The sequence below is a fragment of the Leptosomus discolor genome, chromosome 1 (genome assembly GCF_034619465.1).
Source record: "Leptosomus discolor isolate bLepDis1 chromosome 1, bLepDis1.hap2, whole genome shotgun sequence".
NCBI classification, from domain to species: Eukaryota; Metazoa; Chordata; class Aves; order Leptosomiformes; family Leptosomidae; genus Leptosomus; species Leptosomus discolor.
In genome coordinates, this window is record NC_141391.1 from 92,461,744 (window position 1) to 92,483,493 (window position 21,750).

Below are 21,750 nucleotides of genomic sequence, written 5' to 3' on the forward strand. Positions count from 1 at the left end.
TCAGCGTGTCAAATTTTCTGTTTCAGCTTCGGGGTTTTTTCACATATTTTGATTCACAAGGCTTCCAAAATGTGATTAGACCTAACACAGTATCCAAAGCATGATCATTCATATCTAAAGCAGAGTTATGAAAGAAAGTTAGCACTTTGGATAAAATTGTATATAAAATTTCTGAAGATAAAATATGATTGACATAATAATCTCACTTAAAATATCATTACGGCTATATACTGTATGGGATAAAACAGTCTCATCTTGACAGCTGAAAGGTTTGAGATGAAGCACCTGTGATGCAGAGCAGCCACATAAAATAATAACAACTGACCAGGGCTTCATAAAATATTGATTCAGAGTCTTCTGTTCTCTAGCAGTTTAGGAGACTCTCCCTGGCCTGTTCAAAGCTGCCATGTCAGGACAGCTGCTTCTGCAGCTGGCCAGGGCACTGGAGGAGCATACTGCAGCACGGGAATGGCAATGAACAGCTGCAGCCAGGAAGAACTTTACCAAAGCCCCTGCTTTGTGGCATTAACAGTTCAGGCAGTGAACACTACTTCTCTTATGGGACTAACCAACCGGTTTCTTCATGAGGTCTCACTATAGCCAAATTAGGTTAGGAAAAAACAGCAATTACACAAAATTAGATATAGAAGAAATCATAGAGAAGCTAGCATTTACCATAGTTTCGTGTTGTATGAATGGTAACTGATTTCAGCATACAAAACACTGTGGCACTAACAGTTTTTAAATCTTATCCATTGCACGTCTTGACTTTAGAGTCATGAATAAACTTTACAATCCTTAATACTAAATTTCTACACTTCATTCTTTCATCATTTGCTATGGCACACTTGCTTTTTATTTCTTCTGTTTTCCTATGCATCATCTTTAGATTGCGTGTGTGTGCACGTGTGAAACAACTACAGCAGCGCTATAATACAGTCTCGTGGAAAAAAAAAATCCAAACCTCTCCATAGAAGCATTTAGGAAGATCCACTAGAAGGAGCTAGCACTATGTCTAATTTCAAAACAGTACAGCCATTTAGAGACATCATTGGTTTAAAGGGCAAATAATCTCTTTGCTGTTGAGAAAAATTACATTTATATTTTTTTTTGTCTGATACTTTAAGTTGCATAATCACGTACAGAAAGTGTACATCAGTCACTGACACGCTACATATCTTTAATAAGGAATAAAGTCAACTTTCTATTTCAGTAAAGCACTTTCCCCCTTTGAAAAATGCATTTTATTACAAATATTTTAAATAATGTTATAACTAGCAGACATATATTCTGTGTTGCCAAAAAGGAACACAGTTCACCACATGATGAAAAAATAGATACCCAAAAGCAGCTAATCTCTTTGATGAGCTTTACAGAGTTAAATTTCTATTCTATGAAAATCTAGAGCAGATTCACTCCTTCAATTAAAATCTCTCCCCTCTCTACTGACAGACAGCCGTCTTATACCCCAACTAAACAGAGTTTTATGTTGCCAAAAAATACCACTGAAGCTGTCCATAAACATGCTAACAAGAGGAGGTCTGATGGTAGAACTACATTGAGCATAACGTTTGCTCCTGAATAGCGTACCTTCCATTGTTTTCCTATTAATATAAAATACATAACACACTGATAACTTCTGAATGACTAATTCAATTGCAAAGAAGACACCCTGAATTGTACTACTGGTTTAGCATGACAAAAGCAAACACAAAAGTAGGAAAGCAAAATATATACACCTATTCTTTTCACGCTAGTCAGGTAAATTGACTTCTGGTGATGAAGACTTACTGGTCTGTAGCTGCTTTTCTCTAGCATGCATGTCAGCGAGTATTTGTTTGAAATGGCTGGTAAAAGCAGCAAGGTCAGCATCCAGAAACACTGGCCCTTGTTCCTTCTCTTTGAGTGCTTGACTTTGAGCCTTTAGCCGTTCAATTTGGGGCTGAAGGGTTGACATTCGGATGATTTCGTCCTGCACGTTTGAACAAAAACCATTAAGATGAAGCTGTCCAACAAATGAAATCACTAGTGGCATGAAATCATCACTGTTTCAATGCACATTACACAACTGTTTTGCTTCCAAATACTTAATTTACACTAAGAACAAGTTCAACATTTTTAACCTTTTCTCACAAAACAATACCTCTGCTCCTAATATGATGCTCTTACTATTGTTTAAAGTTACTTTTTGCATGACATTATCATGTTAGTAGTGTAATACTCAAAGGAAACAAGACAGATTGTACATTAAACTCCACATGTCCCATAACCCTGGACTCTTCACTGTTAGCTTATGTACTGGCTAAATATCATGAAGTACAAAAGAAGGTGAAGATGCACAGCAGCCCCACAGTAACACAGTACAGGCCAAGCTTAGAGCAGAATGTTTTCAGTTGGAAGGGACCTACAAGGATCATCTAGTCCAACTGCCTGACCACTTCAGGGCTGACCAAGTTAAAGCACATTGTCAAGGGCGTTGTCCAAATGCCTTTCAAACACTGATAAGCTTGGGGCACCAATCACCTCTCTAGGATGCCTGTTCCAGCATTTTATCACCCTGTTGGTAAAGAATAGCTTCCTAAAGGCCAGTCTAAACATCCCCTGGCACAGCTTTGAACCATTCCCAGGCATCCTGGCACTGGATCCTAGGGAGAAGAGATCAGCACCTCCCTCTCTGCTTCCCCATCTCTGGAAACTGTAGACAGCAATAACATTGGGTTATTATACCTTCAGGAGACCTTGTACACACTGTGAGACTTGCAACTACTAAGTAAAAACAAATGAGGAAAGGAAGAGAAATGTAAGTTCATAGTAGAGCAACTCTAAGAGAAGATTTCTGCAAGAAAACAGAGAACCCCTGGAAGCACAATGCCAACTTTGTGAAATGGCTGAAAATAGAAGTAATAGCATAGATCTAAATTTGGGTTTCAAACGTTGTTTTCAGTTTGAGAGCTTCTGGAGCCGGAGATTTCATAAAGTCGAACTTCTACAAGTACGTCATGCAATTTATAATTAATAAATTAATTGGTGTGACTGGTTTTGTACAAGTACTGTAATTCTGTCATATGATGATAGAATAATATTCTTCCATTTGACTACATGATCCACCCTGCATCAAAATTCAGGGTTTGTAGCAAGGACAGTGGTCTGTAATGGCAGAGTTTTGGACTTGACCACAAAGACAATATTCTGGCCCAGATCCTTATGACAGAGGTGATGAGCAACAGTTTCTTAATGAAGAACAAAAGACACAGATTCTTACAGGGGGAAAAAAAAGGAAAAAGAGTTTAGGGCCATAGTTCCCTAGCTTAAGGAATCTAAGTATCCTAAGAACTAAATATTTGGGGCAGAGTTTTAAACACCCACACGCCAGGTTCTATTGCCTCTCTATTTCTTTATCAGGCTTTCCTTTCCTTGAACAAATATTTTTAATAATTACCTTGAAAAGATAAGTAGTCCATTTTCCACTTTCATATTAAAATAGCGTAGGTCATAATATGGCCCAATGCTGGAACACTTATGAAGTACAGTATCATAAAAAACTTGGAGAAGAACTAACCTTGCATTTTTCCAACTGAGTTTTTACTGCAGCAGGATCTGTTGCTGGTGTGGGTTGTGCTTTCAGCCAGTTTTCTGCAGTAATTGCTGTCTGCTCCAGTTGCTGCAGCTGGGAGTAGAAGTCAATGATGTTATTTTGGTACTCCAGCCATGCCAGTCTTTCACTCAACAATTGACAGAACTCAATCCAGCGGCTCTTCAGCTGCTCTGAGGCTTGTCTAATGTTGTCAGCATTCAGACCCTCTATAAAGAAAACAAGAGAAGATGATACTTAAGGATAAATAGGTCACAAAGAAAAAGAAAAGTAAAATAATTTAAAAATTCAATTTCTGTATTTGAGAGCTCATAAATCCAGTTAATGATTTATCATCAAATAAGAGTCCTGAACATACAGATGTTACTCATTAGTGGAGAAAGCATTTCAAAAACACTTTAAGTTGCTGCCAGGGTACTTTTGTTGCTATGGGAATGAATTATAAAGTACATTAAAGTACAAGAATGGGAATAAAGCAGAAAGTAGAGATACAATACATAAAGCTAATTAAAACTGCTGTAAGAAATAAGAAAATGCCTGACAGCTGGATTTTGCAAACTATGTCTGGACTGTAATTAGATTTTAATGTACAAGACTGTTGGGTTTTATTATAAAAAGACCGATTTAAATGAATGGGAACTATATTCCGCAGTTATTTTTATGTTTCTGAAAATCAAAACCTTAAGTTTTACATTACATGTTATTTTAGAAAAATCGTAAGCACTGAGAAATAAACATGTGATCAGATCAAACCTCCATCTAGGCCAGTCTCATGTGTCCAACAGTGACCATTAGTGGACATTAAGCAAAGACCAAGCATTGAAAAACCATAGGTGACACTTCTCTATGATTATTTTCAGACAGGGTTTGGTTTCTCTGATATAGTTTGCCTATTTCTGTCTATTGTTCAATAATTATGCTTACATTGAAGTTCATAAAAGAAAATTGACTTTAATTATTACAGACAAGGCAATTACTTAGAATTATTTAAAGGTAAAACAGCTCTATATATCTCGTGAAGAAAGTAAGTCAATACATATCAAAGAAGCAAAGGTGTCCTACAATAACAGAATTTATAATTATTCCAAAACTTGAACTCGGGTTGAGTTCAAAATAGTATTAACTTAAGCTTCTCATTTATTTTTCAGAGGAAATGTAAATGTAACCCCTAACCTGGGATTACTGGCATGACCTGTAATGATACACATAGCAATAGGACCAATATTGATCTAAAAATCAATAAACTTTTGAATTCATTGAGTAACCCCATATACTTAAGAACATCTTTAATAACATCATCATTTAGTCATACACTAGTTAACTGGTAAAACTAAAGCTATGTTTTTATTAAAATAATCAAATTTAGGGCATTTTTCTATTTCTTTAAAACAAGTTTAAAAGCAAATGAAACAAAAGCCTTCAGTGCTGTACTTCTGTGATTTTTTGATATGCTGTCAATACGGTTTATCTTGTTTGTTACGTGTACTTCCAATCTGCAGGAAAATTTCTTTATCAGGGATAAAACCAGCAAAGTTCCTGTCAATTTTTAAAAGTAAGACATAGGAAATGGAGTCGTAATTACGGCTAAATGTCTTAAATGAAAAAAAAGTAGTACTGGAAATTTATTATAATAAAATTTTCTAAGGAATTAATATAATGTGTGCTATATCATAAACCACACTAAATGGTAATGTGGGATCATGTATGCTGTGGAGCACCATAGTTCTCTGGCAAATCCTATTCTGGATTCAGCTCAGGGCTATTCCATTCAGAGTCACCTGGAAACAGCCTGCTTGGAAACAGACTGCAGTACCGATAGCAGTTCCCTGGACATGCTCTGTTTCTGGGATGTAGCCCTAGCCAAGGAAATCATATATGATTTCTAAAAGTACAAGCAAAAATGCAGAAGGATAGAGGAAGCCCCATACAACTGGGAGATAACAGCAACTGTAGCGGTTGGAGCGGCTATACATATATTATACTCTGGAAAACTGGGGAGCACAGTTTAGAGGCTGAGCAAGGGTATAAAATGAACCTTAAAGCATAAAGAGGTAAACAGTACACACATCTTAATAAAATCCAACAGTGGTCTGGTCTTTTGTATGCATATGTTTGCATCTGGAGATGTGCTATGCAACCTACGTGTTCTTAAAGTGCAATGTCTAATGAACATATAGTAGTATGTCAAGGGGCAGCATAAACCTGAATGGCATAGTATGTCTGAATAGCAACAAAGATGACCAGGTACCTAGATACTGAATCTTACCAACAGCAAGAACAAACACATATATAGAAGCCGAGGCTTTAACTATGCTATATTTCAGCATTTTTTTTCTGTTCTGTTGTGACTTTGGTTATAAAAATGTTGTATGCTCACAACAGAGAGCAGGTATCTTTGCCACTGTGTTCATGGTTACCTCTGAACCTGGAAGACAATGCCTGTGAGTTTGCCAGAGTAGATATAAAAAGATCACTTTTATTTATTCCCCTTTTCCTCTCTTTTCAGATGCCACAGTCTCCAAAGTACCCTCAGGCAAGATCATGGTTATCAGGGGAAGGGCAGTCATGGATTCTCCTTCCATAATAATACTTTTCACTGTAGTATTTTCTTCAGGGATTCAGATACAACTGTATTTCACATCAAAATCTATATTCCTTAGATCATTCTCTTTTCTTCTTTTTACTTGTATGTCCCTCTTAATGTAACATTTAAATATGTGAAAATACCAAATATTATCCAATTTTCTTTAACATCTAAACTTTGAGTCTAAATGTGATTCTACATGTGCACAGGTGAACAAAGAAATACTTTTGCTCTGCATGGAACTGAAGTAGACAGTACAAAATTGGAATGTGCAGAGCCACATTTCGTAAAAGATTGCAGAGATTCACCTCCATTAGGCAACCCAATGTCCCACTGAAAGGAAGACTCATTTGAAAATCTCAATAGGATGCATTTTTAAAACTCTCTTAATTCACAGTCCACTCAGATAACTCAAAATTGTCTACCAGATGCTGGTGTGTAATTTCCAGAAGGATATGAAAAAAACGGCCATTACTTGCACTTGAAATCATTTGGGCAAATTTGTCAAAATTTTGTCTTATTTTGAAGAAAGCTAGTCCTCCATCTCATTCAAAATGACAAAGTAATTACTATTTGAGTAGCTGATGCAATGAGGACGTAATTTTAGTGTTTTTATTTGCTCATTAAATTGGTGAAAATCAAGAATTTGAGACTTACTTCCATGATAAGTACTGATTTTTTCATCATCATTAGCAACTTTAGCAAACACCAGCTTTCACTGTTAACATCAATCACCTTACTCTGCTTCACTCATGGCAGCAAGACATACCAAAAGTTGACAAGCAGGCAAAGAAACAATATAAAACCCATTCTCTGGTAAAATAATATTATTTTAGGAATAATGGTTCATAATCTTTCCACGTTTCATATTCTAAAAGCTTCTGATATAATCGGTGAATAAATACACTGTACCCAGAGGAAACAGATCATTATCTGAAGTGTATCCATTAATTTTATTACCTTGTGTACTGTTCATAACAAATTGTGTCTGAATATTTTTAATTGTGTAGCACCTTACATGCAAGTACTTTGGAATTGCCACTTAATATGAAGTATATCATATTAAGTGCATTTATCATTTGCTGTAGTTCTGTGATAGAATAAGGTAATATTACCTGTGTTTTTACAGCTTTTGACTCATAAGTGTGTGTGAAATAGTAACTCACAAGATAATATATTTCTTCCACAGAACAGTGGCACTTAACAATTATGTGTTTTATCACAACAAATTCATTTGTGTTCACTTTAACACTGCCTATCAAAATTCTTTGAGTATTCATTTTGATGCCCTATTTATTTTATTCTGAACTACTATAATGGTCAAGCGTCCACTCAAACTGCTAAACTGCTGTGCTCGTGCATCAACTGACTTGCTAATCTCTTAAAATATAATTTAGGAAAGAAAAATAGAATAGAATTTTTTCCTAGAAACACAGGTAAAGATAAGATCTAAGTTTTCATTGACTGTAATTATCAGACTTCTTCAAAAGCATGGGCAAGGAGAGGCAGAAGACAGCCCATGTAGAAAGTGGGTGGCTGGGTAAAGAATCGTCCACCAAAAGCATCAACGATTTTCCCTGTGGTGGGAAAAGTCCTTCAAGCGGCAATGTCCAAACACACTGCTTACAAACACAAGTATAGCTACACTGTGTGAGTTGTAAGTTTTTTCTAGTGAAAAACACTTTTGCTGACAATGGCTGAAAGCATTTCCATAAGGCATGAATAATGCCCTGTACAAATACATTTTCTCAGAATATTTTCCTCCGTGCTAAGGAGGAAATAAATGAAACCCTAAATAAACTAACCCAATTCTCTCCAGAATTTTTTACTTATTCCTCCTCCTATCACAGCAAAAATAAAAGTAAGAAAAGAAACAAAAATAATATGATGAAATTAACCAGCATTTTGAACCCTCTCTTATAATCCACCAGAGGTCTTCATGTGTTACATTCAGAATTTGTTTATGAGCAAAGAGGAAGCACATCTTAGTAAAGCCAAGAATTTAGTTATAGCATAATTGGAATCTTAAGAGTCTAGTCATTATTATTACAGATCTAATTGATACACAATAAGTAAAAATAACAATGCAGATAAAACTGTCGTCAGTTGACTTCATAACTGATCTATGCCTTAAATCTGTTTGCCTTGTGTAGTCTTTCAATTACAGATTACATTACAAATGCAGGGCAACCGTCAATTGTATCACTGACTGCTTTCCCTAAAGAAAGTACCACACAGAATAACGATGCAATCATCACCATTTGTGATTTGTAAATTGTGACAGTTTCATTCAAGATAACGTGGTACATCTTCCCGCCACTAGATGTTAAACTGTGTGCCTCCCACAAATCCATAAAGGCATGTTAATTCCAGTTCCTTCCCATGTTATGGAGAAAAAGTTCCAGCATTAATAGAACAAAGTATTCAGGCATAGTCAGTCTGCTCTGTTGACCCTTATTTTGGAGATTCAGCAAAACTTTCCTATGCTATACCCTTTCCTCTTGCTAGTGAATCTAGCAATCAACAACAATAAAACCAACCAGAGATGAAAGACTGTGTGTCTCAACTCAGTTTCTACAAGCCACACAAAGCCTAAAAAGAAACTTAGTTGAATTATTATGGTAAATAAAAGCTGCATAAGGTTATTACAGTTTGAGATGTAGGTTTAAAGTTGAGTCACTTTTTTACATAGCTTTTAGTTCACTATCAATTTAGAGATAATCCACTAATTGCAATTGCATTAGATCATAATGATTTGGAAGAAAAGACAAATAGAAAATTTGTTGTATTTAAAAGTGCAAAGGCCAAGTACGACAGTTAACTTCCTCTACGCTCAAAGAGTAATTTTGGACACCTAGGAAGATATTCCATTTGTAAAGTCTTTGTTAAAATCATCGTACAGTTTTCCTCAACTAATGCTTATTTAATTCTACTATCTACTGCTCCCACCTGGTGGTGATTATTGCATTATTTAATCATTTCATACACTATTCTTCAAAGTGAATTTGCAGCAGTAGAGTAGCTGAAAGTCCTATAGACATTTTAGGCTTCAAGTCAAGAGGAACTGTTTCTCTTTTCAAAGGAATTGTTTCCTCCCTAAAATCATGACAAAAAAGGATCTGCATTCTCAAAAGCAGCTAACTTGCTACAACATTCTTGCTATCAAGGCTACCACAACATGTGACACGATACAGAGCTCAGACCAGTTGACAGGAAACAGATAAAGTCCTGCTGGCTTAGCTGGTCTACCCTGTGCTTGCACCCCAACTGGAAGATGTGCTTCTTAAAAAAAAAGGTGTGATTTGGGAGATATTGGAGATATTTATATGCACATCTAGCCACAGTCCAGATCATAACATCTATAAGCCATGAATAAGCACGGACCTATGGACTGAAGGAGAAAAAAAGAGAACATTGAGTTAAAAACACAGGAGAATATTTAGGACAGAATGTTAATCTACTTGGTACTAGACATGGTAGGTAGTACAGTACTGGAAAAGTAATATATTTTCTGCAATTAAAACCGGAGTTAGTCACCAGAAAGTGCTATATAAACTAAAAAAAATTGAAGCTGGAAGCCTTGAGGTGCAAGTCTGCATTTTGCCAAAGGAAGAGTAGAGCTTTGCTAAATGTGTCCTAGACAGATTCTGCCCAAAATAACAACCTCAATGTGGCAGCACACAAATTTCAAACACTGCCTTAAAAGTCCCATACAACCAGTTGGCCCAGGCAGAAAACATGTCCAAAACAACTGACAGAATTTTTTATATGATCAGCCATGGAAAACTGCCCAAATGATTTCAAAGAGGGTGCAGATGTTACCAGACTCCCTTCAGCCTATTCACTAAGCCTGGGAAGGGAACCTTTGCCACAGTTGTTACAGTAACGATAGTTAAATATGCCCCACACATTACACATGGTCACTTTTAAAATATTACACCTTCATACTTAAGCAAGGTAATCTTAGGATTCCATCAAATTTGTTTACCTTGGCCAGTCAGTACCTCAAACTCAAAGCATTTCATTTTTAGCAATTAAATTCTTGGTTCTTCATCATGACAATTTAATATAAAATATATATTCTGAAGCTCAGTGCATTCAACATCTCTATTTCTGGTAATCAAATCAGTATGACAGATGTTGGCCCATGTTTAATATTTTATTGCAAAGTTAGACATTCTTTATTATCAAGGACAACGGCATGACTTACACTTTTATTTCCATCTACCTTTTTCTTTTTCCCTTAAAAATATCTAGATGTTCAAAGAACAAAATAACAGAATACTTTTTTTCTTTAAAAATCAATAATAAAAATAAAACTTACAACTAATTTTCTTTTTTAAGAGTTGTATAAGCTTTGACATTTATTATCTCAGAAAAGCCACATGGCAAAAACTTCTTCCAAAAGCCAATAAATAAAATGTTGTATTTTCTATGATACAGAACATTACAGCAATAGGTACATTACAAAACATACATTGTATATTATAATTCAGAAAGCACTTTTTTCAAACTGTTCAGAGTAATGCCTTCAGAGCTTTCTAAGTCAGATGAGTTAATGTTCCTTCAAAAGCTTAGCATACTCAGAAAATAAGATTACAACTTAAGTCTCTGCACAGAACAGATTGTTAATATACAGTTCATTACTGTGGGCAAGTTTTACACACATTTCTTTTCATGGTACTAAAGTGGTAAGATTTTTTTCTCTTTTCTAATTAACAGATTTAACATTCAGAAATAATAAAAGAAATATAAGGCAATATTACTTAACTGTTCCATTTAGAGAGTATTTGCTAATATAATTCTTGTGATAAATATGAACCTGTGCATTTATCAAATCCCTAAGAAGATTATCTAAATCAACTCCCATGTAATTACCATTCACCATCTGTTCCACCAGGGCCTCAGCCGATCTGCTGGCATCTTGTAATTTTCTGTACTTCTCAGGCTTTTCTCGCTGGATGGCCTGCAGCATGACAGGAAAGGTGAGTATTTCAACAGAGGGGTTTAGAGAAAGAAAGTAATTAATCTTAGAGATGTCTTCTGAACTTAATACCATTTAACCTGTCATATTTCCCTGCCAGCCTCCTGATTCTCACTGAAAGCAGCAAGTAACACGTACCATCAGGAAGGGAGTCAGTCAAATGTGTAAAGTGAGAAACAGAACACAAGAGTTGAAAAATGATACGTATCAGTATTTTACAGACAAATAAAAGACATGCAAATTAAGAGCTATTCAAAGCCCAATATTTCAGAATAAAAAATATTTGTTCAACAGAAATTCCTTGTGGAACAATAGATTTGCTCATTTCTCATGATAACAGCAAGAATTGAGCATGCCAACCAAATCACACGGTTTCATAGCACACTACAGTATTGAAGCCATATTCCATTTGATTGCTTACTTTACCCTCTTGTTTGAAAAAAAACCCTGTAAAATGCATATTGAAGTAGATCTCTAATATATATATAAACATATATAGCACATACACGTATAAGCTACAAGAATGAGAGTTAAGAATGAGATTTAACTACAGAATTAACACAAGCTTCTAGTTATGTATTGTACCTCATACTGTCAATTCATGTACCTAATACTGTCAATTCACCTCCCTGTCCTCAAAAATTTCTCACCCACGTCAGGCTAGCACACAGGTTAGCTGGTAATGGATGGTAAAGGCTAGTTGCTAAAGTTTCAGGATATACTAGGAGTTTAAGTCCTCAACTTCATTTTTTTTTGGTAGCAATACAGATGGAAAGTAAAATCATTTTACTTCTGACAGTCTCTCAATGCTGTCCTGTAATTAACATAATGAAGTCACTTCATTGATTTTAAACTAATTTAATTGTATAATTTAGGTGTAATTTAGAAGGTCTAAATCAGGAGCCCAAAGAAACAGCATGGGGCCACAAACAAATTTGATATAAAAAAATAAAACTGACTATATACCTCCCAGAGATCCTGACTGACACAGTCTCCTACTAGTCAGAGTCCTTCACTTTAACGCAGCAGATCCACACATACAAAAGGATATACCACCGCAAATCCTACATGACATGTATGGTAAGATAACACGAAACCCTGGCTACGGCTTCTCAGCCTGGCTGACCCAGCCAGGCGTCCCAATCACTTTGTTTATTTACACAGCAAAGGTATATTCTGTGTGACTAGACTCTTCAGGGGAAAATGACCCTTACAAATGGAAAGAAACCTCAAGTAGGTGTCTAAGAATACATTTAGTGGAATAATCTTATACAGTTACATTTGAAAATGTTATTTTTCAAATAGATTGCTATGCTTATGAAAAATTAATACAAAGACTTTTGAATAAACACTCTTAAAATAACTTTCAAAGCGTGATGCTTAAAATGTCTTCAGTTTAAGAAGAAGCAGCTCCCTGGAAGACTTCCCTAGGTGAGGAGACGCTCAGAACTTTAAAGAGATATTTTCTGTTAAATTCACACATTTTCACAACCTACTTATAAATGCTAATCGTCTGTGCATATAGAAATGATTAAACAGCAGGCTTTTTATCAATATGCCAAAGCTTCTACCAAAAACTTTTCAATAATACAATTTTGTATAAATATACAAAGAAAGAAAATTTAAAGAAGAAATAAGGATGGATAGATTTCGGACATCATAAAAATATCTTTAATATATACCTAAATTATTATTGAAAGATTACACAATTTAATCCCAATGAATTAAAGATGTCTGTACTAATTATTTATAGCTTTTGTAGGTCAATAAAATCTTCTACCATTCCACTGTACAATTTAAATATTTTCTAAATTTAAAGAAAAAAAGTCTATTAATTCTCTTCAGTATTCCAAAATTTCTTATAGAATCTTAATTAATACTACTCTAAGTATAATGCCAGGCATAATTAGCATGAGTCTAACTACAGAGAACTCAAATGAATTGTTGAAACATTAAAATATACTGAAAATAATTTTGCTCCATCTGTAATGCCAGATGTGCAATTATCACAAGTGCAACTGTAGTGAGCACAAATTAATCATAAAAAACACCCTAAAATATACTAAAAATTAGCTTTTTGAAATATAAAAATGAAATGACGTTGAAGCCTGTGGCAGTGAACCCTTCAGTGTCCAGTAATAGGCCACCTATGCAGAAAAAAGTGGAGAAACATTCACCTCTCCTGAAAGATTAAAGTTTCCAGGTCCCGACAGAAAATACAAGCACTATATGTGAAGCCCTTAAATAAACATGAAAATATGGTTCATGTAAAACTTTTTCATCAATTACTTTTCTCCATTTTTTTTTTTAATGTAGTTGGCATACATCAAAAAAATGGAGCTCTAAACACCGGTTACAGGAAGACATATGCTTACACACAGAAAACACAATCCTAGCCAAAGGAGACAAGACTGTTCTCTTGTTCCTCATACAAAGACAAATTACTTGAGCCGGGGAGAAAGGAGGAAATTCACCCTGGTTACTTTCTAGCACCAATCACATAGTCCTGCCACCACTCTGTAAACGTGTTGAGCCTGCAAACTGTGTCTGGGATTTTTGAGCCCCTCAGAAGAACGTTACACGTTCCATAAGCATGTGTAAAGTCCTTAGAAATGAAGGGAGTAGGAGTCCTGGAAACACCTCACATTCATCTCTTTGGCTCAGTTTTCTTAATTTTTTTCCTATAGTGAAAAGGATCACACTCTCGATTCAGGTTTATTTGTGACAGAAATAGGCTAGAATAAGTTTGAAGAGGTTTGTGAAATTTTGAAACTCTTTTATTCTGTACATTGTAATCAACGCTTTTATTTGATGAAAAGTTGTGGTAGCAGCAAAGTCGCTTCAAAGTATTTCCAAATGCGTAACTTTCCCTTTTTTTAATCTGTTTTCCACAAAAGATTTTTCAGAAAAAAAATACACCAATATGAGGAAAAAAGTTACCTTTACAGGCTTTTGTCCCATCAGCGATTAATTATCTTTTGGACTATTTTGTAACTCATGATAAAAATGTGTAATAGTCTGGTTTAAGTGATTGAATAACACTGCAAATTCATCTTTAGCTAAAAGCCAGCCTAAGGTGAAGAGGCTATTTTCACAATGCTAAGCATTTTGTTTGACCCCTAGATTCTAGTTGGAATTTAACGACTTCATAACCTAGAAAACGCTAATGGTGCAAGGAATTCAGATGTTATTCGTATCAAATCAACATCCTACTTTGAGAGGCCTAGAAAGGACGCATAGTGGTAGCAGTACTCCCTGACCTCCTGTGACTCTGACCAACTACCCCCGAGAACAGGAGATGGAAACATTATCATCACTGGCTCTGACAGTGATTCAGCTTTCATATACCCAGGCTTAACAAAGCATGCCTGCAAAAGGTCACTAAAACAAATTGAACAAATGAGAATGGGGCTTTTGAGAACGCCAAAAGAACAAATTTAATTGTCTATGATATCTGACATTTTCCCTTACATCTGTTCCTTGTATGTTTACCTTTGATTCTGAATTTCTAGGTGCATTTTCTTGGCTAATCAAAACACCTTTCAAGGAGTTTTACCCACGGTTTATTGAAGCATAGTCTCAAATCTGATTTATTATTAAGCAGCTTTTTCTATCTAGTAAGTTTTAATTTTTTGCAGTTGAATCTTCATATATTTGAATTTGCAATACTGAAAGCTCACTATGGCTTAAGAAAAACAAAAAAGGCCTGAGTCACTGTTAGGTCTGTTTTTAGTAAAATATATGTACTACCTCGAAAATGTTAACAGTGGGATGCAGAGTAATGACGTTTACGACATTAATGTTTGGATGTCTTCGTTATTTCAGAGTAGCATGGTTGTTCCACAATGAAACTTCTATACTTATAGCATCCAGTCTATCTGGCCAGGTAAAGCAAATATCTTTCTTTGAAGCAGGGAAGGGCTATAAATATTTTTGCTTCTCCCCAGACATAGGAATGGACCTTTTGCGCATGTCTAAGATATTCAATCTACGCAATACCCCTGCCAGATGTTAATTTCCTGCCAGTATCTGAAAAGCAGCTGGCTTAGCAAACAGTCAGTGCATTTCATACAGCCTGCTCTTGGCTCCATCTCTCCCAGCCTCCTCTGAACTGGGATGGGAGCACGCTTTTGAAACTGATGAATCGTCAATGATGGCAAAAGAGCTTTCCTTGTGGCTGTTGTTTCTGAAGTCTGCATCCCTCCAAAATACAGCAGATACACTTCCACTATATTGAGTGGGTCCAGAGGAGTGCCACAAAGATGACCAGGGGGCTGGAGCACCTCCCCTGTGAGGACAGACTGAGGGTGTTGGGGTTGTTCAGCCTGGAGAAGAGAAGGCTCTGGGAGACCTTATAGCAGCCTTCCAGTGCTTAAAGGGGGCCTGCAGGAAAGGTGGGGAGGGACTGTTGATCAGGGAGTGTGGTGATAGGACGAGGGGTGACAGTTTCAAATTGAAAGAGGGGAGGTTTAGATTAGATGTAAAGAAGAAATTCTTTACTGTGAGGGTGGTGAGACACTGGCACAGGTTGCCCAGAGAAGCTGTGGCTGCCCCCTCCCTGGCAGTGTTCAAGTCCAGGCTGGATGGGGCTTTGAGCAACCTGGTCTGGTGGGAGGTGTCCCTGCCCATGGCAGGGGGGTTGGAACGAGATGATCTTTAAGGTCCCTTCCAACTCAAACCATTCTGTGATTCTATGATCATATGGAAGTGACCCCTCATCCAAGGAAAACAATGAGTAGAAGCAAGATGCCACAACAAGAAAAAAAAAAAAAAAATCCAACTGTCCTAACCTGTCCTCAAAAGAACAGGAGAAACCCAAGCCATTAGGAAAAGGCCCTAGGACTCGGGACCTACCATGGTGGGCAATAAATTGCAGGTCTGACTTCAGCCAAGCACAAGTGTTCTGTGCTGCATCAATATCTATATTGCCATATAGAGAGAAAAGTAAGTGATAACCAGTAAGGGTAAGATGGGATTCTGCTTGCATGTGTACATGGTTGCACGCGTGCGTGTATAAGCACAATGCTGGAGTATGATTACATATGTCAGTACAATACAATCTTTTCCAATGATCACTACTATATGTTTTCATTTTTGGCATTTTATATTTTTTTTATATGTCTTTTACAACTTTACTAGAGATTATAACATATTAAACCTACACTATCTTATTTTCTATTGATTTGAGGCTCATTTTGAGGGAATTAGAAACAAAAAGCATTATCAAGTAACTATGAACCTGCTCAAGCCAATGAACTGCGCAGTACTTCCTGCTTTGGCTACTAGTTTTATGGATAGAGACAGACACCAAACAGGAAAAGTCAGGCCAGGACAAGCTTTAAAACCTAGCATTTTAAAAGCCTGTTGTTTTTTTTTTTTCTTTTTTGGAAAAGAATGTACAAAGACTTCCATTAACTGAAAACCGTTCAATACAGAATCCATGTAGTACTTGTCAAGTGCCATCTTTCAAACTTCTCTTTATCAACTTAATACATGGATTCAGAATGTTTTCTCATTTAAAATATCTAGAAACTTCTACATACATGAATAAAATATTCATTTTAAAAACAGTGATACTCTATGAAATCAAAATCAGTCTTGGTCTTTAAAAATATTTTCAATATTAATGAAGGGTACATGTTCATTTTTCTTACTTATATTTAGTTACTGGTTTGTCTCAGACCCCTCTTGATAAAAGCAGACCCTTTTTCTGCACTACTTTTCAGTAAAGAAGCTGGAAATTGGTTTCTTAACATCCAGTTATTCAGTTTCCAAGGATGTCAAAGAAACATCTGAAATATATCCTGCTATCTCCACCATCTTAATTCAAATTTACAATGCCCATGCTCTGGTCAAATTCCACACCTCTTTTCCCTCCCTCCCTTTTCCTTCAGTATTATGTCTATTTTCACCAATCTGAATGAGAACTGAACAAATGTGGTAGGTAGTGGCCTCCCAGCCCCAATGTTCTTCCTCAGCACCAACAAAGGCAAGGCAAGAGCTGCTGGGAACTCCAGCTGGGACAAAAGGGGGGGGTCTGTGGTTCACCTACCTCTGCCCTTTTACTTGTAGCGATCACCACCTCATTGGAAGCAGAGGAAGGAAAGAAGGAGGAAGGTGAACCATAGCTCCTGGATCCTTTAATGCTTTTATAAAGTCTTAGAAACTGACAATATGAGGTGGAACACCATATTGGTTAGGGAAACCTGACAGTGCAGGTATCTGGCTTAATATGTACGTCAAGATGATCTAATTTGCCATCCTTGAAATTCTTATGTTCCTCAAAACGGGAATATGAAGGGGAAACAAGAGTATGTGCCTTTTTTTTTTTTCTTTGTTTCTTTTTTAAGTTTACCTACAATGAAGATTGAAGCACTCAGAAAATTAACTGTATATCTGTTTATGTATTAGATGAATCCCCTTATCCCAGTATGGGAGTATTTGAACCCATCAAATTTTCTCTGTATATTTGATCTATTTTGCATATATTTTTATATTTTTATTATATTTTTATATATATATTTCACATAACATGATGTGGTGCCATGAACTAAATTCAGGATATTGCATTCTAACAGATATTTAATAGCAGCAATGTTATGACAACATTAACAATTAAATTATTGCAAGAAAAACATGATTTAACATGTAACTTTAAAATGTGTATGTACAGTCACAAAATTCAGTGTTCCTCAATCTTATCATAGCTGATTTATGATGGACAAGCAGACAGTGAGAAAAAAACAGCAGCAAAACTAACTCCACTACAGCAACCTTGTTCCATCTGTTTGTGTTCTAGTATGTATCACCATATATTTTAATGAAGTTCCATGATATAAGAGCTAATTATAAAATTATATAATATGTATAAAATTATAAAATAAAATTATTATCCCCTTTCTCTTTACTCAGAAAAGACAGTGGTTTTTGCATCTATTTACAAAAAATAAATATGGAAGAAAATTTGTAATAGTTTAGTTTTCAAGGGCTAAATTCAGAGTGCATGAAACATACACACAAACACAGCTATCCCTTAAGCAGTGAAGAATTAATTTTACCAAAAGTAGAAAAGAACTGTTTCTGGTTCAGGCATAGTACTACAACAGAGGTAAACAAAAAAAAAAAAAAAAAGTGGAGACTGGTGATTATCAGAAACATTTTACAGTGCTGAAAAAAGAATTTGATACAGTTTTTCTTTAGCATACACTAAAAGACGACACTTTTCACATCCTTCAATTTATGCATGTACATTGTCAAAGCTGTTAGTATAAAATGATGATGCATATATAAGAATTAATATATAGGCTTTGATTCAACTTTACCAAAGACTTTCATGAATCTAGAATACCTTAATAACACATCAGTATGTATGAATAAAAAAAATATCTCTGTATTCAGGCAGCCTGTGTAGGAATTTTGGTGCCAAAATCTGAAATTCACAGAAATAGTGAGCAGTTCTAAATTTCTTGGACATATGGACAATCAATGCTTGTCAGTTTACATTTGAACTCATTTAAACTTGGACTTTGAAAGCACTTTGACAAGCTAATACAAACTAACACACATATATACGAGTACTTTTTCCTACATTGACTCTTTCTCTGAGATCTGAGAGATTGCCTTCTTTTCGATATATTGCGAACTCGGGACTCTGAAGCACTGCTTCTGAGCGAGTCATCCAGCTATGGAGCTCTGTTGTATCTGAATCAAACCTAAAAGACAGAGAAGCGCAGTAAGACATTTCATTTCCACAAAGTTTCTGAAAATAGTAAAGCAGTAAACATGTTTAACTGGTTGTTTAAACAAGGGAATAAGCAGCAATTTATCTCAGTTTAAAAAGACAGTTTTAAACCCCCCCATATTTCATTAGACAGATCGTAAAACTATTCACTCTAAAATTTTGGAAATATAGCAATACTTTTTAATTTTTAAGGCCCTGATTTGACAGCTGAATAGATGCAACAATTTTCACAATAAGGATCCTAATTTTACAAGCTGATGTTTTTGGAAGACAAAAAACAAGTGGCTCTCAGTGAAGAGAGTGTACTATAAGTCCTGTTTGTTTAGCTGAGGATGTAAGGCCTATCTGGCTGACCAAATGGAGCCTTCATACCTGCAAGATATCTGTCCCAGCTTGTGCTGACGATATTATGCAGGATATTCAAACAGGAAATTTGACTGTTAGAAAGAAGTTTCTTCTGGTTCACTTAAATTTGTTGTAGAATCACTAATCAACAGTAAATTATCATTTTCCTACAGCTAAAACTTTAGAAACTGCAAATTAAGATCCCCAACTCTCTGTACATATTTTTAAACTAGTTTTTACTGTACAGTCCTCTTTAATACTGTCTGGATTCTTTCATCAGCTCCTTGAAAACTGTTCTTAATTTTTGTTACCTATTCAGAAGTAAGTAGCTCAAAATGAAAGTTACCATATGAAAATATTTAAATTACTGATGTGCAGAAAATTAAAAATGTGATTTAGTATCTACTGTAGTTTTCAAAACAAGAGTCTTGAGACAAAGTTTTTTCTCAGTTGTGCCACTGTATTCTTGATTGCATTTCTTTATTGCACTATATGTTCTAATATTTATATCTTATTTGTAACTAATTTCCCTTTTACAGCAATATAATTAAAGCAATAGAACAGAAAGATCTAGAAAAAATAATCAGCTGTATCTTTTAGCTTGCTTTGTAAATATAGGTTGTATCATTTACATAGACTTGAAAATCTATGAAAACCAAAACCTTGAATGACAATTTATACTTGGAGGAACTAATTCTTTTATAAAAATATACTCTGTGTATACAAGAACTAAAATAAAAAAATATAAGGTAAAATCAGGTGCTGTAGAAATCTACATATACAGAAATGAAAACTGAATACAAGAAAGAGTTCCATGTTTGATCTAATATTTATGCCTCCCTTTTTTTCCTTCTCCACTGGGATCTTTATGACTCCATTTAAAAACACAGTGTGAAAGAACGAGTAATAAATAATGAAAGCAGAAGAAAGAATAATCACACACTGTCTTAATCCCAGCCCCATATTCTATATTCAAATTATAAACTTTTAGGAATAATTTTGAAAGAGCAATTCCTAATAATACTATTTGAACACCCATTAAAGGAGAAAAAATATGACTGTCAATTAATGGAAGCTGCAGAAAACTTTATTTTATAAAGAATTACAAATTCAGAGGTGGAAGACAAAAGAAAATTCCCAGATGGTTCACAGAATCTCTGTGCTGGTACCAGATTCCAACCCCTTAAATCAAACAGTACTGCCAGTTAAGAGCTTCCTACCTCAGCTTTACCTCTGATCCTACATGACATTAAATCAATTGTAATTACTGAAATATAATTATATCCTCTGTTCTGCATATAACAACTGCATACTTAATGATCACAGATCACCAGACATCTGATAACAACAAAGACAAGTTTACAGGTGCCTCAGTACTAAACTCCCTTGGCTGCAGGTAAAATTGTATTACTCCTGGTGTTCGCTCCATTGCCCAACTGCAGGTAAGTAGGTCCGGTGAGACCAACTTTCTGAAGAATAGCTTGATATAAGATGGAAATTGACAGAGCAAAATGTTTACCAGTGATCATTTCTTAAACAAAAGGACTTTGCCCTTGCCTCTGCAACATCCTCCCTGGCAGAACAGTGGGAGAATTTCGTACAGTTTCGGTAGTACAACAAAATAACCAGGAACAGATCCTGTGACCCAGAGATTCATCAGATGGGGTAAGTATTAGCCACAGCAGACAGCATCTTGACAGAGCCTAACTCAGTTAACAGATTGCACTGTCATTTGCAATTTTTTCTGTAGATAAATATAACTCCACAAACAAATCCTCCTGCCCAAAAAAGGGCTATAAAGAGAGGGGCTGAAAAGGATTAAAAGACATGAAAGTTAATTCTAAGTAGCTTTTTGAAGCACATAAATATGTTATCATAGAGACATTTTTCAGTTACCTTGGGAAAAACATATTCTCTCTCATGTTCAGCTTGTATAAAACCAAGAAATACAGGTAGAATATGGCATTTAATCATTTTTCTATTATGATTGCACATTTCCCTTCTGATCACAGCTGCAGTTACAAATTATACTAAAACTCTAGACTGATATCAAAGGATCAATACAGTCTTTAAATCTTCTAAGTACAACAATATTTTCAACATAAAAAGCAATGCAATATTACCTTTCTGACCCAATAAAGTTAAGTGCATGCAGAATTTGTTAAAATAAATACAAGGAAGACACTAAAACCAAATCACTTGAGACAATTACTCTAAATAATTACCTTACTTTAACATGCACGTTAGCTTGCTCCCCACCTAAAAATTCAATCTGCAACAGATTTGTTCTTTATGCAGCACTCATGGTTTAGTTTTCTAATTAGTCTTTCCTTCTGCTATTCCACAAGAGAGATATTATCTTTTACTGCTCTCACTGCCCTCTCTCTACAGGTCAGCACGTGCCAGCTGAGTTCAAACACTGTCTCTTTCTACACCAGCGCACATTTGAAAAACCATCTTCACATTTTTAACCCATGCCACTCAAATTTTCATGGAAGTCCCCC

General features: G+C 35.5%; 1 protein-coding gene across 2 annotated transcripts in view; it reads right to left on the reverse strand.

Annotated features, from left to right (window-relative positions):
* DMD (dystrophin) overlaps nt 1-21,750 on the reverse strand; it is a 1,194,940-nt gene that overhangs the window by 737,611 nt on the left and 435,579 nt on the right. For both annotated transcript variants that reach the window (XM_086469458.1, XM_086469399.1), the window contains 4 exons: nt 18,749-18,872; nt 11,055-11,142; nt 3,560-3,801; nt 1,792-1,972 (listed from right to left, as the gene is read on the reverse strand). In XM_086469458.1, coding sequence (XP_086325584.1) covers nt 1,792-1,972; nt 3,560-3,801; nt 11,055-11,142; nt 18,749-18,872 — 635 coding nt within the window. The remainder of the gene's footprint in view (nt 1-1,791; nt 1,973-3,559; nt 3,802-11,054; nt 11,143-18,748; nt 18,873-21,750) is intronic.